This window comes from Squalius cephalus (assembly GCF_949319135.1).
Source record: "Squalius cephalus genome assembly, chromosome: 2".
Lineage (NCBI taxonomy): Eukaryota > Metazoa > Chordata > Actinopteri > Cypriniformes > Leuciscidae > Squalius > Squalius cephalus.
The window spans coordinates 52,696,255-52,715,300 of record NC_137123.1 but is presented as its reverse complement, the minus strand read 5'-3'; the positions used below and the strand labels follow the sequence as shown (position 1 = coordinate 52,715,300).

General features: G+C 37.5%; 1 protein-coding gene across 1 annotated transcript in view; it reads right to left on the bottom strand.

The window, feature by feature from the left end:
- Nucleotides 1–19,046, bottom strand: part of sgcz (sarcoglycan zeta) — a 279,764-nt gene that overhangs the window by 16,540 nt on the left and 244,178 nt on the right. The window contains exon 6 of the mRNA XM_079898802.1: nucleotides 17,532–17,604. Within this exon, the coding sequence (XP_079754928.1) occupies nucleotides 17,532–17,604 (73 nt within the window). The remainder of the gene's footprint in view (nucleotides 1–17,531; nucleotides 17,605–19,046) is intronic.

Here is a 19,046-nt window from a genome sequence, read left to right as displayed (position 1 = left end):
CATAAGTTAAACATATCTCAGCTTTGTCGCATCGCTGTACATGCCCCCAGCCTGTCGCCAATGGTCACTGTTGATTGTGTCGCCGGAAATCACCATCTCTCTATTAAAACTGAAATTGAAACTGATCATGTTGCTTTGTCACTGCATGTTGCTGGTGGGGTGAATGGGGCTTAATATGCTGATTGTAAAATAGTTGTGGAATTCAAGGAACAGAAATTCAAGAAAAAATAACAGCATTTATTTGAAATATAATTATTTTGTGAAACTATAAATGTCTTTACTGTCACTTTTGATCAATTTAATAGCAGAAATTCCTTTAAAAAATCAATAAAAATATTAAAATACTTTTTTATGTACTTATCATCATACTCATAATTTACTTAGATTACTTATTTTCTTTTACAAAAAAAAGATAATAATTTAAATACATTTAAATATAATAATAATAATAATAATTATTATTCTATCTTCATCTTAAGTCAGCCAGAATTCCATCTAAAGTCAGTCAAAATTCTTTCAATGATATGATGTATATACTGTCGCTGAGTGACTTTCATTCTGTGGAAAAGACAGATGACAACAAGGGCAATTTACTAAACTGCTCAATAAAAGTAAAGGTCACCACCACAGATCGATATGACGCCAAAACCACATACAAAAATCATCTAAAAATTAAGTTTAATCTCTTATGGAAAAAAAAAAAAACTACTTCACTCATCCATACTGACAGTATTAGGAATGGGCCGAGAGGTACGGCACTATAGATGCCAGAGTAATCCCTGTGTGATAAGGTAATCAATGGATTTGAAGGTCAAGTCCGAGGGGTGGATGTCCTCAATGTCCATATGAGTGGAATGTAATTTAATGTGGATTTGAGAGGGCCGTGTTTCCAGGATCACATCTACAAAGAATCGCATGTATTGCATATAATCATATGCAATCATTACCTGTGCAAGTGACACTCATATACAGTTACACTAAGATTGAAGCACCCGAGTAGTATCTCTTCATACCTCCCAAACACTCAAGTAAATCAAATCTAATTTGCAGGCACCATAATTTCCAGATCGTGCCAATCAGTCACTCATGGGCTCAGGGTCACAGATGCACTTTTATCATGATTTAGAACCCTCTTGCTCTACCCAAACTTTAACCACAGCCATTATGAGAGAAGCCAAAAAAAAAAAAAAAAAAAGTCTTCTCATAAATGAGAACTTGAGAGCTGGAAAAGCCAGGTATGAGGTGAATCTTGTCAGATGCTTGAAAGATGAGTCTAAGAGTGGCCTTTAGCTGAAAAGATGGAGAGAGATAAGAATCCATGGTTAATGTCCCTGACTGGGATCCGCAGACTGAGATACAATCTACACAATGATATATATATATATATATATATATATATATAGTTGTAGGGCATTTGAAAAAAAAAAAAAGTTTATTTGAATCGCTTGCTCTTCGGTGTGAGACTCTTAGAATTGGTTTACAACAACAGAGCCCTGAAACGTTAAAATTCTCTTGCGAAATATCTTGAAAGGCAGATAGATAGATAGATAGATAGATAGATAGATAGATAGATAGATAGATAGATAGATAGATAGATAGATAGATAGATAGATAGATAGATAGATAGATAGATAGATAGATAGATAGATAGATAGATAGATAGATAGATAGATAGATAGATAGATAGATGCATTCTCATTTGGCACTATTGTTTGTTCAAACCCTATTGTGAAATTTAAAATAGCAATTGGACAATGAAGACTCACTGGATGAATGATAGCCATTGTGTAATTACTTTGTAAGGAGAAATGTGGCGCAGAAGACACACAGTCACAGAAGTAATTTGCCCAAGTATGCCGAAATGGTCGAAGGACTGAGTCTATTTCGACTGGCTGTGGAGATTCAGGTGTGCAATAAATCTACCAAAACCCCTTTAAATCCCCCCTCAAACAATCTCCCTCGCTCTTTCACTCTCTCTCCATCCATAATTATGTTCTAGAGAGGAAAAGTGCCGGCTGTCTCATCTGGATTAATCCTCACATTTTCAGTCACACAGTTTGCAAGACAACATTTTTTTTAGCCCTTTTGTTTGGTTCAGCTTTCACTTGAGCTGGTATAATTCACAATCTTGATGGGTCCTTGAGACCCAAGCATTGATATTTATATAGTATTATTATTTTTGTTTTTAGGAAGCAATTAGCTATATAACAAAAATTGTTAAGGCAAACTTTGCATTGGGGAATAATTTTAGGAAACACTGCAAAATTGCAATGTTGAAAATTTAGGGTTGCAAAAATGTCACCACTATATTGTTTTTGAAGCAAATTAAAGTTTTAAATTCACAACACAATTCAGCACACAAATATGTAGCACCATTATTTACTGAAAATTAGGAATGATTTAATTGCTTTATACAAAAATCGCAATTCTAATACACTGGTCTCTGAGGTCAAGAGGATAGTTATAGCGGACTAAGTAGCAGATATTAGTGGAGCCATTTTACTCATTTTCCTATACTCTAATCAAAACTGTAAATGTAATTTGTCTCAATACACTCCAACCAAGACACTTATCTTCCTAGGTAACATATTTAAGCATCATTGGTGCCCTCCTGATGAATAGGCTGTTCCAAACAGTCGGCAGCAAATGCATTGTAGCATGGATTTGTTGCTGATAAAGCAATCCCAGAATGCACTGCGGTAAGCTCAAATTGTCATCCATGCAAACATCAGTTTTATTTTATTCAGTACTGAAAATTATTGATTAGAAATCATCTAATTACAATCTTATTTCATCCGATATTTGTGTGTTATGCATTTATTTGTATTAAGGTAGAAGCTCAGCAACATGACTGATGGAATTGATTGTGTTTTAATTACTGTAAGTATCATGTGTTTGACAGGAAGTGCTACTTGTGTTCTGCCTGTGTGAATCCCTGCCCATGAGAAGCATTTCAAATCCATCTCTTTGAGGGTTTCTTTTCAGTTAGGATGCTGCCTTTGAAGGTAATTGCATAATATGTGAACAGAAGAGAATGAGATACCACATTGGAACTGAGTTTATGTCTTTGACAACAAGTGCTTGGTGGACGGCATCTTAACATTTACAAGTGTTAGTCAGCAGATGTTAACCACAGTGGCTTTATTGGAATGGGATTCAGCACTGCCAAATCCTTCTGTTACATCCCGCATCCTCATTGATGATTCTAACTCTGTCTACACGACAGTTACGCCAGGCGTGAAGCAAGTGATTTTTGCTAGTTTCAGCCTGACGCAGTTATCATTTTCACGTATTGCGCCACAGTGTTTAAAAAAAAAATGCATTTGCGCCCATTTGTGCACCAATGGGCCTGCTGGTCTGAAAACAAGGCGCACATTGTTGGAGAGTTGACTAATGTGCCATTGACCAACAAAAACCTGGTCTAAAGCCAATGGCGCAATATTTTTTTTTTTTTATTTGAAGAGCGCGTTAGTACTGTGCACCTATAGGCGGGTCCACAACGCGCGTACACTTTGTCCCGTAGATGGTCTGCTTGCACACATGCTTTAATCTCGTGCACAAGCTGATCCGTTTCCTCGCTAGAGAAGCGTTCTTTTAAAGGGAATGGGAGATGAGACTCTGAATGGTTTATTGCACGTTATGCCCAAAACACATCCATTACTCATTAAGAGAATACGGACAACCCTTTTAGACCATGCGCCGGTGCGCCAACCATTTTTCAAGTCATTAAACGAACATTTTTCCCGTCGTTAAAGGACCATTTTTCCCGTCATTAAACTATAGCAAAAGTGGATTCGTACACTAAGTGCACTTGCGGCGTGCGCTTTAGACCATGCGCTTAGATCGTTAAAATAGGGACACAAGTGTGCTGCACAAGCCCTGAAAATTGAAGCGAAAGCATTGATCACCCCCCTGGTGGCTGACTGCAGTGTAGGTCTTAAACTCAGCCCTCTCCATGTAATCGAATGGGACGTGAGCCAAACAAAAAAAAATCCATTTACACATCAAATAATTGTTTATTCAAATACAGGTTTATTCAAATTATTCAAATCACACAGATGTATGTACAAGTGTTCGTTTTCCCAATAATGTTTGGTTTTAGTTAGTTGTTTGATGCTATAAAAATGGGGTGTACTGTCATGATTGATTGACTATATATATTTCAGCTGCAGCTTGTCAGCACACAGTCAAATAAAGATGGAATCTTTATTCTCTGGATTTAACAATTAACTGCAAAACGAAAGGGCTGGAGAAGTTTGATGCACTTCCCTCAAGATGTGACTCTTAGCAGCAGCCCACCAGTATTGATTTGAACGACTGGCATTTGTGCACTAATGACACTGAGGTGCAGTTCTTTCAAACAAAGATGCTTTGTGTTTGCTTGTTAAAAAACTTCAGACAGAGGCTTCCATCTCAAAGCCTCATTTTCATAAGAATACATTGCTGGGAAATTGATGCTGAACTCACACTCCCCTTTATGAGGGACTAGTTAAAAATGGATTTGACGGCTAGTTATTTTCTCAAATCTCTCTTTTTATTGAATACAACTTTGTTGAAATATATTTTGCCTGAAGAATTCTGCATTATATAGAGGATTTTTATTTTTCTGAAATGTACGTGGTGGCCTTAGATGAGTGTGGACTCCGAGCAAAACTCCCATAGACTCTCATCAGTTCTGGGGCAGCTGGATCAATTCTCATCTTATTATACCCTGCATTAGCTGGCAGAGTTAACTGATCGCTAATGGCATGACGCTGTTGCACTCTCACCCTAGGCACCCTCGCCAGGCTATTACAAGCACAACCAAACCCTACTGCTGGGCAGGGGAGGTGGAAAAAAAACAGCGAGGCTATTACAGTCTACTTAAACTTGGTGCATGGCCTTCAACAATGCCAACTGAGCTGACAGTGACTAAACAAAGGTCTGGGAAGAGAGGATTGTAGAGAGTAAAAAGAGAGGTGGTGCTTAGAAGATGGAGGTCATCCAAGCCGTCTCAAATGGTGGTAATGTTTCTTTGTCTGAGATTTGCAGTTTAATTAATGAGAGCCTGAGGCAAGTTCAAACCTCAGCACCGAGAGAGGAGCATGGAGCTAAACAAATGAAGGCAAATGACCAGAATTATGCCAAGAAGAATAAAAGATGGAAAGCCAGTAGCTGCTGATTGGAATAGCGTTCCAGCAATAGAGCCCCCTTTTTTAATACGTATAGCAATCAAACTTTTGTTTTATCACTGTTATACTGTTCTCAATGATTTGGATGCTACTCCAAAAAATACACAAAAATATGTATCAATAAAAAAACACATGTATTATAATTTACCTAAATTAGTGAATACTGTATATATATTAGGGCTGCACGATTTTGAGAAAAAACCTAATTGCGGTTTTTCTGACAAATATTGCGATTGCGGTGCGATTTTCGATTTTTGCGTTCGATACTTTTAAGTGCATAAAACCTAAAATTATGAATAAAATATGTTGTTACTTTTACGACACAGAGGGTTAAATAAACTACATACATAGTGATTGAGGTAATGAGATTGTTTGATGCTTCGTGATTATTAAATACCTGAACCTAAATACCAAAGAATAGATTGGTAGTGTTTCCTCTGGATCTGGCCACGGCACGTCGACATATTTTACATTTAGCACTCTTTTGCTCCACGTCGTTCTTCGCGAATCCAAAATAAGTCCAAACAGCTGAAGTACCACCCTTCTTGTTAACCACAAGTGTTCCCCCGCTTCCTCTCCCGTCACCGAAGAAGTGCCTTCGGCCATTTCTGCGCAGTTACAAGCTTTTTCTATTGGCACAATTCGAGGTACACGACACGTTGTGTGTTAAGAGCCTGTTTACACCTGGCCACTTAATGCGTTTTCTCAGATCGGATAGCTATCTGATTTGTCAAAACGATTCCATTTACACCTGGTCACATAAATGTGTTTTTGCGAAACGGATTTAAATCCGATCTTCAATTCCCGCGCTATATGCAGATTTAATGGAGTGCCCGTCACGAAAGCAACATATATGAGCTGCATTTTATTGATCATCAGCTAAAAATGTCTAAATCAAAGACCGCAATAAGAGAGAGCGGCAACAGCCCTGGTAAGATCATTTCATTTCTCTACTTTTAATGATGTTGATTGTGTGTTAAGCGTCTGCGACTTAGTTTCACTTTGATTTGCGATAGTTTGCACGTTGGCTTAATGAATAGATGCTCAGCTGCTCATCTGCGGTGACGCGCGTGTTCCAGTAGCGTCGTCATATCTCGCTATAACATTACATATAGGCGGATATAGCCTATAACACGCTCTCACACGTTTATATTTTAGCATTTTTGGGAGGAGTACAATTTACATATGTGGTTTCAACAACCAGATGCATTTACACTTGTCCAGTTTCGTCTGGAATGCGGCCCAGACCTCCTCCTGAAGTGGTTTGAGCGATCGGATTCAAATCCGTCTCGAATGCGTTTCGGAGGGCATTTACACCTGGTCTTTTCACGATCGGATAGCTATCCGATCTGAGAAAACGCATGAAGTGGCCAGGTGTAAACAGCCCCTTAGCTGCTTTGCTGCTGACAGAAAGCCGGTGCACTGCATATAACCCTGTTGTTTCCATTGCCATTTCTAATTGGCCAGCAAGCCAGGAACGCAAGATTCGACCATTTTGATTGGCTAATAGGTTTGTCACTCAAATGTCAGAGGCGGGGGAAAAAACCTCAGACTCCTGAGGTTAGGTTATTGCGGGAGTTAAAACCTCAATATCGATGCGATAAAGGTTAATCGTGCAGCCCTAATATATATATATATATATATATATATATATATATATATATATACTACAGGGCTGTTGAATGCTTGAATCTGATTGGTTGAAGAACGTTCTAAGGTGTGCATTATTTTCAGGGAAACGCACAGCTAAAGTAGTTCCAGGCAGGTCTTGACCGCATTACAGTTCCATATCACTTCGCGTAGTTAACTGTAATAACGGAAAATAGGATACAATTCATAACAAGAAAAAACATGCAGCCCCATGCGCTTGATCTGCAATTTTCAATGTCTAGCTTCACAATCAATGGAAACATGCAGTTTAATTTTAATAAATAAAGTATATAGTCCTAGGCTATCTATAATCAATAGAAAATTAAACTGAATATAGGCTAAATAAATGGATAGTCCTGCAGCACGGATTTTTATTGCAGATAATATAACAAATAAATAATTATTGATAGGCCTACTTGTTAAAATGGCTTTGTGTTTCATTTATTTGGCTAGTCTACTGTCATCTGTCAATAATATAAAAAAGAATGAACAAATTAATTATAACGAATTGAATTAATAAATAAATAATAATATTGACGCACATGCTTTTCTGTCTCATTATTGCAACATATCTCTCTAATAACTGCATTAATAACTGCATAAAGCCTGGGACACACTTTAAGGCTGGTTATGAATGTAATTTGATACTTATGACTGATCATGCCCAAACGCGTGTTCAGCGCGTCCAGTCTGTGTTCAAAGTCGGTGTTTAAAATCTGCTCTAGTCGATGAAAAGAGAATGTGTCAGCTAGTCGTGTGTCCCCAGCATTAGTCTGCTATCAGTGGCTCAAACCTCCGTTACTAACTCTAAAATGACGTTTTGGAATTAGCAACGGAGGCATGGTATTACATGCGTAAGAAATTAGTCCTACATACAAGAGCGTTTTAATGACAACAACTTTACAAACGTCTTGAAATACATAATCTGAACAATGTTTCGAGGTGTGGTAACTGTAGTATAAGCGGAATAATTGACTTCAGGCCGTTGAATTATTAGAAAAATAACTCCGCTTCGCGTCGTGACCGCATTACCACCTCGGGTGTGCATTATTTTTCTAACAATTCAACGGCCTGTCGTCAATTATTCCTTACATATATATATATATATATATATATATATATATATATATATATATATATATATATATATATATATATATTAGATCACAATATTCAAACAGCAGAAAAAAATAGCAGCCAAAGCATTTCATCAAAGTAGTTGCTCAAAATGTAAAATTATGTCAGTTACTTTCTCTTTTGTCATTCCATGAGACCTATTCCTTTAAATAATAATAACTATTGGAGTGAAAAAAACTAAAAAAAAACTTGTTTTTAAGTATTTTAGTGAGTCAGAAAATGCTACTGCTGAAAGAAAGAAAGAAAGAAAGAAAGAAAGAAAGAAAGAACTTTAACATAAGTTACTTTAACATAACAATCCTGCACATAAAGTGTAATCAAACTACATGCTGTAATGAGAAATACATGTGTATTAAATTAGTAGTAGAAACAGAGGTATTTTACAAAAAGAGTACTCTTTCAGTGTAATCAATCAACAAAGTCAGTTTCTACATTCTACTGACTATAAGTTTGCAAGTACATGTCCACTTATTCTACTAACCCTAACCTAACAGTCTGTAATACTCTAATGAGAGTTAGCTGACATGTAGTTGCAAATTAACGAGTTAGTTGACAAGTAGTTGCTTATAATTAGTAAAATATCTAAAGTAGAATATTGAAATAAACTGTAACAAATTGATGTTACCAAAATCCTTTAAACTATCTTCTTTTGTGCTCTGTAGAAGATAGAAATGCATACAGGTTTGGAACGACATGAGGGTGAGAAAATGATTGAATTTTCATTTTTGGGTAAACTTACAAAAATAGTTTATCCTCAAAATAGTGCGACAAATGTGTTTTCAAAAGTGTGAGCTCTCATTCATCAAAGCCTTGTTATACGCACACATGCACAAAAAGCTTGCAAAAACTGACAGCTTATAAAAATTCCCTTCTGTCAAGTGTTACTTTGAAGGTGGTCTGAATAACTCCCGCTGAGAAAGTCTATCAACAGGATGCAATTGAACTCTGTCGGTGAGACCATATCATAAGACATTAGCCTTTAATAGACCCTATTAAGTCATTACATGTTCCATTTAGTTTAACTGCACAATTCTGAACTCTAAGAGGGACAGAAACACTGAGACAGAAAGAGGAAGATTTAGAGAAGAGTATAAAAAAATTGGACAGATGTTTGTTTACAAAAGTTTTATACACCAAGGACAACATAAAGCTGGCTCATAATTCATTATGTAGGCTCATTACAATTGACTGTTTAGCTCGGTGATAATGAGCACACTTCAATAAAACAATAATTAGAAGAAAGGGAACTTGATTTATACGTTTCCTGCTTTCAATTTGCAAATTAATGAGGTCGAGAGCGAAGTGAAACACATAAAGCGTCTAATACCCTCAGAATTATGATAAAATGTTAATGCAAACAGGTCACTGAAGGATGCCCGATTCTGTCTGAGAAGAACAACAAGAAATTCATGGTGAGGGAGGAGGAGAGAGATAGTGAAGGAGTCATGATGAGTGTTCCGATTATCTGCAGATTTCCACTGTGGCACTTCAAATCAAAATTTCCACTCATACTGTGAAATAGACCGCAGACTAGGGATGTGCGGTATACCGGTATATATTATATTTCAAACGGTACAATATCATAATTTTGCTCAATTCGGTATTTGATGCGCTGCAGTTTCGAAGTTCACCGCTAGGCAGCAGTGCGCTACCCAAACAGACGCGGGTCACTTGAAACCGGCAAAAAGTGACAACGGAGAAACAAGATGGATCGAACTGATCAAGCTAATTCTACACGCCCGCAATTAATCAATAAAGAAGGCAGTAGGAATGAAATATGGCATTACTTTGCCTACAGAGGTAATGAAAAAGGTGAAGCTACAGACGTGAATGCACCACTATGCAAACGCTGTTTGAAATCATGTGTCGCAATGGGAGGCAACACTTCAAATCTGGCTAAGCATTTGTCTCTAGCTCATCCTGACTTATTCAAGGAGTTCAGAGATCGACAGGTGAGTCCATCATTCAACTGATTTAGTTTAGACTTTTATTCACAACACTGATCAGCGCACATAGCCTACATAACTGCTTATCAATGAAATAAGATACGGTAAACACGAAAGCTCAAATGTGCTTGCATGACACACTAGAACCAATGAATGAAGTTTAGGTCTCATAATTTTTGCACTTTCAAACAATAATATATTAATTGAATTTGAATGAATAAAGAGATCAGTAATATCAATTTTAGTATTAGTGGTAGTAAAATAAATGGCATTACTATTACTGCCGCTGTGGCAACCCCTAGAGGAATCAGCCAAGAGAGAGAGAGAGTAATAGTAGTAATATGAATATTACTAATATTAATGTTAGAATAACACTTTACAATTAAGCTATTTGTAAACATTCATTAGGTAACCTGACCTAAATTATAACATTTATTAATCTAGATGAATCAGTAATTATTATTTAAATATACTAATACTAGTTTAGCATGTTAACATTATGGAATGCATTAAACTAATTTGAACCCAAACACAAACCAAACAGTAAGCAAACCAAGATGAATAAATGCTATAAATGTTGATAATTCTCTGTTGATGCATGACAGCTAATGGTGTACATGTAATTTAAATTTTCCTTGTTTTGACACCCACAGAAAGGAAGTGAAGTTTTTTTTCACATTTTGAAATGTGAACATTTTGATACTTTTGGTTTGTACATTTGGTAGAGTTTCAGCAGAGTTTCAAGCAGTGTTTTTTAAAATAAAATTGTTTCAATTCATTTAACTTTTGAGGCTGGTTATTGGTCACCTGTGGTATCGATTTAGTATCGATACCGAGGTATTAGATTCTGGTATCGTACCGAAGCCAAAATTGTGGTATCGAGCCATCCCTACCGCAGACTGGGCTGAAATTACAGCAATGCTCGTTATCTGTCCCAATTAGTTTTTTTTAATACAACAGAACAGAGAGCAAAACTGACTGTGGATTTATTGGTAAAAATGTTAAATATTATGTATTTATTATGAACGTTCAATATGAGTGGTCAAAGACTCATTGGTGGACAATGAGACAAAGCACAGTACCTTGAATGATGCATATCTTGCATCCAGTGCTGAAAGTGGAAAAAAAAAAATAGTGGCGGTACTCCCCCTCCCCCTCGGGTATAATTCAGATATATTGTGATATTCATTCATATTAATTTAGAATATAGACAAATCTTATAGAAGTGTAATTGTCTACATTGGCAATATGTTTAATCTGCCCTAAACCGTACAATCTAATTAATTAGTTAGACATGCATGCTAAATGATTTTCTTTAAAAAATTAAAAAAATACATAAAGTGAAATAGGAATAGTATGTTGTACTGACAAATGCTTAGTCAGAAGTTTGCTTACAAGAGTTCTAGTAACTAAAAAAGAACTGTAGAGAGATAATTGATAATTTACTTAAGGTTTACTCTTGACTTAGTATAGCAACCATTGTTGTTACCATTGTTGTGTTTTGCATGCTGAATGTTGAAGTCTGTGTGTGATAGGGCTTGCATAGACTAGTCGAGTAGTCGATAGATCGACTACTTCAACCACTAGTCGACGCTGTCGGAAACAATCGACTACTCGAGCGTCCATTAACCATAAATGAATTAAAAATGGCGAACGTCACCATCAGATGTGTGGAAATATTTCATCAAGCATGACAAAAATATAGTAATTGGCCAACTCTGCAAGAGGCCGTTCACATATTGCGTCTAAAAACGTGTGGAAAGCGCGGCCGTGCCGCTGTCTCCTACAAGCGCTTGCGCTCCCGTCTGTCGTTGCTATGCAACCAACCATGAACTGCGCTCTCCATGATGACGACGAAGGAGTATCAGCAAAGGATTAATTGATTTCTAGCCCTTGCATTAGCTTTACTACTAGATATATTTCTGGAGATGAGAAGGAAAAACTCACCTGGAAAAACTAGCGCACCATGTTGCTTCCATTATGAGCGCGCTCGCCGCGCGCCTACATTTGAAATGTCGACCTTGAGCGCGAAAAAGACGCGATATGTGAACGGCCCGTCTGAAATGAAAGGCAAGAACGGCTATTTATTTGGCTTGAGACTGTTACATGAAAATTTTAAAATGAAATGTCATAATTATAATGTTTTGAGAGTTTACTTATGTAATTGTTGCATTAGGCTATGAATAAATAATGTTTATTGATAAGATCTAGCTTATGTCTTTTCATTTACAGTAGCATGAACCACGAGTAGTCGAGTAACTCGAGTATTGTTTTGATAAGAAATCGACTAGCAGAAATCAGTAGTCGTGCAACCCCTAGTGTGTGACTCAAGCATGTTCAATTGCAAGATATTGTCACAAATGAGGAATTATATCAACCCAATTAAAAGTTTCACAAGGTTATTGTGATATAAGAGTTAACCATATATTTTAAAATTTCATTATTTGACATGAACAATTGACTAGTTAATTAGTTTGGTCAACTTCTAAAAGCAACCAATTTATTATTTCCCTTCCTTTGAAGCCAATTAACTGTGATTTGTTGTTGCATCACTGCATCAATAGGAAGAGAATTACAATAATATAAATGAAGTTCCAAGTGCCCAACCAAATGGAACACTAATCACCATAATGCTGAGTTTCAGGCCAGCATCACACGCATCACACACATCACACACATGACCAGCATCGGCCAATAGTGAGCCTACATTCTGATGTACAACCCAGAAGTGCTGCGCTGTTGCACTACGTGAACTCACTCAGAAGCCCACACAGAAGAAAATTAATAGTTGAATAAAGTCGTTATTTTTGTTTGTTTTTTGCGCACAAAAAGTATTCTCGTCTCTTGATAAACTTATGGTTGAGCCACTGTAGTCACTTTTTACAACTATTTTAAACATTGTCTTAACTAACTTTCTGGGCCGGAAAAATCCAATTACAGAGAAGCCTATAGAGGAGTGAGACTGCTCTCAGATGTAATCGAACATATCTTAAATTGTGTTCCGAAAATGAACGAAAGTCTTACGGGGTTGGAACAACATGAGGGTGAGTAATGACTGACAGAATTTTCATTTTTGCGAACTAACCCTTTAACTTGGGTTTTCTGAGTTAACATGGCATAGTACAGATTACTAGATTTTTACAATTAAGTTTACATTAAGTAAAGTTGACTTAAATGTGTTAGTTACTGTAGAACAACTGTCGGATTTTACAGTGTATATTAAACCATTCCTTTTTTGTTTTCTATTTAAAAAAAAAAAAAAAAAAACAGAACTTGAATCTATCAATTTGCCACTTCTATAATTCAAAGTTACATCAAAAACCACAAATCCCTTTATTCGAAAGGCTATACATGTCACAATCAGCTGCTGGGTCATTATTTACCACAGTCAAACTCAGAGGAGATTGGTGATAGCACTTCTGTAAAATCGTCAATAAAGGCTGGAGAATATTTCGGAGGCCTGTAAATAATGACCAATAAAATGTGTGGAACAACTTTTAACACTATACTTAGATATTCAAAAGACAAGTAATCTTTAGACAGACATCTTTAAATAGGGCAGCTATGCATTCACCTCTCCCAACAGTCACTTACACAAGTAAAGTTAAGGCCCGTTCACACCAAGCACGATAACTATAAAGATAACGATAAAGATAACTATATATGCGTCCACACCAACGACCGATAACGGTCCTTTTATTCTAAGCACGCGCGCGCCCGGATGATCCAGATCCATTTTAAATGCGCGAGACCTTTAAATTAGAGTGGATTGTTTTATCGTTCGACAGCTGGAAAAAAAATCGTTCTGAAAGTGATCCCAACGATATCGTTCCTCATATCTTTATCGTTATAGTTGTGGTGTGAACTCTGTTATTCTTTAATATGGAGAACGATTTTTAGAATTATATCTTTATCGTTATCTTTATAGTTATCGTCATTGGTGTGAACGGGCCTTTAGAAAGGGCTGTTGGCTTGCAACTGTCATCTAACCAAGTTTAATTTAGAAACATAAAGTCCAGGTTGTTCGTATTGATGATCTCATTGACTAGAAGTGATTTATTTTTAAATAACTTCTCTGATTGACATTTAATAGGCAGTAGATTTTGCTGTACGATTTGAGAAGGCTTAGACTTTCTATCACTTAACAGAACAGAGAAAGCTACAGGCACACTGGGTTGCCGCTTGTTTTGTAAATATTCGAGGGCAGTTGTGGCCTAATGGGTAGAGGGTCATACTTGTAACCTGAAGGTTGCAGGTTCGATTCTCAACACCAGCAGGAAAGGACTTAGGTGCAAGCACCCCCAATCGCTCCCCGGATGCTGCAGTGAATGGCTACCCACTCCTCTGGGTGTGTATCCACAGTTTGCAATGTGTGTTCAAGATTCACTGCTCCTAATATGTGTGCACTAACTTGGATGGGTTAAATGCAGAGGATAAATTCCAAGTATGGGTTGCCATACTCGGCCTTCACGTCACTTTACTTCACTTAATTTGAGAAATTTGCTGTTATCATAGTCGGAACCAGACATACAGAGGCTTTGGTGGTTGCAGGGCTCTTCACTTTTAGGTTGATATCCGTGGGCTCAGAGCAATAGAGTGGGAGAGCTTTGTTCCAGCATACACCAGTTCCTCCATTTTCCTTGAGAAGCTCAAAAGTGGAGTTGCTAGAGACAGGGATAACATGCCTGCTGAAAGGGGCTGGGGCTTGTGTCATCAGAGGATGAAACAGTTACTCTGGTTTCCCTTGCTTTTTTTCCCAGGAGGTCGTCCTTGGGTGCAGAATCGTGGAGCTGTTCTAGTTCGTCACAGCCTCTCTGTAGTAAACTTTGTGGGCAGTCGCTCAGCTGAGATTGTGTCCGTGAGCAGTGGTTGTGGCTGCCTGGTGTTATCATTGTCCTTGTGGGATATGTCAATCGCATTCACATTCAGATGCTGATGTGAAGTCCTGTGGTCTTTTAGACACTCACCAGGTGAGTGTGTGCCATTTTGATTGAGTGCAGTGGCACACACTGTTGAAGGATGATGGAGGGAGAAGTAGATATTGTCCTTTAGCACTCTTGCCCTCTTTGTTTGGGTATAGGCCGTTTGGTTTAAACAGTTGTCTTTGACTCAAGAAAAGATTGAAGTTGTCAATAAAGTTCAGTCATCTAATGTTGCATGTTTTTACAGCAATGTATTTAGACCAAGCAAACCTGAAACCATATTAGCACCTCTTGTTAGGAGTGGTCTACTAAATGAATGACTGAATTCTAGTTTCAAAGAGTTAATTTAAATCCTTCATAAGGAGTTCTGACTGCTCTTTCAAAATATCATCCTCCCCCACATTATTGATTACCCCCATAGAATACACTTGTTTGTTCACAAGTTTGAATGTTCTTGTTTCCTTTCATTTATTTTCCAAGATCTGAGGTGAATTATCAATTGCCACTTTCAGTAAGGCTATAAAGGTCATGCAGAATGATATTCAAACTCACAAACTCATTCTTTTAACGATAATCAGTACCTGAGATTATCATTGTCATATTTTGTATGCTGTTGTTTCAGCTGTGACGTTGTAGAAATAGAAAGTTGTAGAAATAATTGTTTCTAAAATAGAATTCCCTAACGCTTGTTGCATTTCGCTGTTGAGGCTGATTAGGACAAAAACTCTGATTAACACGGAAAAGTTTAAAGGGGACATATCGTGAAAATCTGACTTTTTTTGTTTAAGTGCTATAATTGGGTCCCCTGTGCATCTACCAACCCTGAAAACATGAAAAGTGTCAACACAGTAACTTTGTTTTGGTAAGCCTTTCTCTGCAAGCATGTCAAAAATTAAGCCGATCTAATTTTGCTCCCCTTCTGACGTAGGATGGGGATATTATTATAATATTACCGCCCCTTAATCTGCACGTTTCCACCCACGGTACCGCCATTTGGTTTCCGCAAGCGACAACAGTGTAACCAGTTCAAACGCAATGGCAAAAGTTCGAGCAAAGCATGCAAACTGTTCTGTCGTTGCTGCACAGACGAGCACAGAACACTATTTGACCAACAAATGTCACAGCTCTCTTATAAAGAACTCCACAACAACTACATCCATGTATCCACTGACCATTCAGAAATGTCCAGGTGCATCTAAAAGTTACAATCTCTTCCTGAGTCTCTCTGTAAGGCTGCACTCTGCTATGGGTTATTTCTGAGATTTGACTGAAATTTGCGTTTGTTAATGCCAGAGTATCCGAAGCTCGTGTAAAAGGATCGACCTCTTCTGAACAGAGGCGGGGATCAGCAGCTCATTTGCATTTAAAGGGACACACACAAAAACGGCGCGACACCATAGATTTATAATACATCTTGTGAAAAGGAGCATAATATGTCACCTTTAAGATTTACTTAGCTTTTGCTTTAGTTGCAGTAGGAAGTCAATTTCAGATGTCCAAATATTATTTTTGTAAATACTGTAATAATCCAATGAGACAACAGATGGTATGGCCCAGACTGATCTCTGATCTGATCTCACTTAATCATTAAGTCTGGGATTACATTGATTAAATCTGATCTTACTTAATCATTGAATAAGTCTGGGATTACATGAAGAAACAGAATCAGCTGAGATGTAAACCTAAATCCTTAAAAGAACTGCGACAACTTCTAGATGCTAGCAGAACTGGCATAACATTAGCTTTAGATGAAGCAAACTTTTTTTTTTTCTCACACAAAACATTGTGTCTGATTAAACAATTACTGATCGCATGTACAAGACATCTAGTGTAGGCCGCTGGTTTATAATAACATCAGAAAGTTTATACACAGCTATAAATAGAAGAAGATGGCAAAGATTTTACACACAAAATGGTGTAATTACAGCATGGACCAGCAGGGGCTAAGTGGACCATGCTAACTAGCCAAACCCTGACCCCTTAATGGGTCAAATCTTAATAATGTTTTCCATTAAAAAAAGAAATGGAACTAAAAAGGGTCAACACTCCCATTGAAAACTGAAAGTCTAGTATAAGATGTCACCATCCCTCCATTAATCCAATCGTTTTTCCCATTTTTTCTAACGATGAAGAAGATGTGATCCTGGTGCATTTGCATTAAGCAAGTTCATATTGGAATTGGAAAGCACCCAGCAGTGCTCCATCAAACCAAACTGGGTGGTAAAAGCTCTCAGTTCCCCTCAGTAACCTGCCTACTTGCACTTAAAGTGACTCCATCCATCATGGCAGTACATCATTTCCTGTAGTGATAATGTCAGAGTTTGGGGGAGTGAGAAGCTTCGGGATGTGTTAGTGACCTATTGGACATCCAATCAGATATCGACTAATGCAGACGGAAGAGATTAGATCAATCTGATTGGCTGATCCACCAGTGATGGATTGGGCGTGTCAGACAGGTCGCGTCCTCTTTCTCATAACAGAGAATGAATGGGACAGTTTGTCACTGAATATTGAGGATATAAAGCTTCTATGGACAATTAGGAAGTGGACATTCATTAAGTTCATGTTTTATGACTTTCCTCTATCCTTCTGTGTCTTGTTCCCTTTCTTTTTCTCATTCTCTAGCTCTCCCCCACCCCTCTGTGGTTCTCGGTGTGAATCACACATTGAATGATAATGTCATACATTAAGAAAGCATGCCTTACTTCAGGTCTTGGAATGGTTCAGCTCGAACGTGTGGCGTTTCCACTGAATGACTAAACACAACTCCCTCGTTGCCTAGAGAGATAAGGAGAAAAAAGAGAGAATGACAGGTCATTTGGTTAGAACCATGTTGTGTTAAAAAAAATAAAAATAAAAAATAAAACATTTACCTATACAGTGTCATACAACTTTGTGAACAACTGAATTTTTATATTCATTATTAACAACTGCAGTTTCTAGGCAGACTTAACTAAAATGAACAAAGAACTTGTGCAATACCATTCAGTACCCTGTCAGTAATATTTGTTTTCAATAAATGAATACTTATATTCAGCAAGGATGAAAATATTATATGTACATTATCTGACTCTGCTCACAATCGTGTCATCTGAGAGGGGTGTCAACACCAGGTGTAAACAGGGTTCGTGAGAAGCCAAACTCACTGCACTCACAGGTACTGTAAGTTACACCACACCACACCACACACAAACACACACACCCTAACCATCACAGAAAACTATCTGCATTTTTACATGATCAAAAAACATCACTTAGTATGATTTGTAAGCTGTTTTCCTAATGGGGACCAAAAATTGCCCCCAGAAGGACAAAGATTTCAAATATTGCCATCTTTGTCCCCATAACGTAGCATTTACCAGGGCCACACAGACACACACACACACACACACACACACACACACACACACACACACACACACACACACACACACACATTCTTGTACATCTATCTTTATGAGGACATCCATTGACACAATGCAATCTCTAGCCGCTTACCCTAACCTTACTCATCACAACTAAGTGCCTAACCCGAACCATTACCCTAAACCTACCCTTAACCTAATTATAACCTTATCCCTAAAACCAAGTCTTGACCCTCAAACAGGCCTTTAAAGGGGTCTCAGAAAGTGAGGGCCGGCCAAAATGTCCTCACTTTACTCACTCCAATGGTCTAAAACTCAAACTGGTCCTTTCAAAGATAGTTGTACAAGTACACACACACACACACAAACATTTGGTCAATGGTGGAATTGATATACCTGGCTTTTCAAATCTCTTTATCTACGACCTATTGCTCTGTTATACCTTCAATACTACTAATAAAGTAACTCGGGCTATGTAGTGTACTCATACTCAGAGGTATAAACCTTCAAGTGATAAATTATAAGAGCCGTGAAGTGGTAGACTTGAGTGCTGATCCCCAGATCTGTACTTCTGGAAAAATTTAAATGTCCCCATTGCACAGCATAATTTTTCTTAAAAATGCGCTTGTTACATGAGTTCTAATATAAAAGTAAGCTGATCTTCCATACTTGCCTTTTTGTTTGCTTCGGCCTGTCCTAGTTTATTTTATTCCTCTTCATTTTCCCCACAATCATGTTCAGAACAGTTTAAAGGCACAGTTCACCCAAAATTAAACTTTAATTTACTCCTTTAAAACACATAGCCTATTATTTTCTTTCTCACGTGAAAGACAAAAATAGGAGTTTTGAAGAATG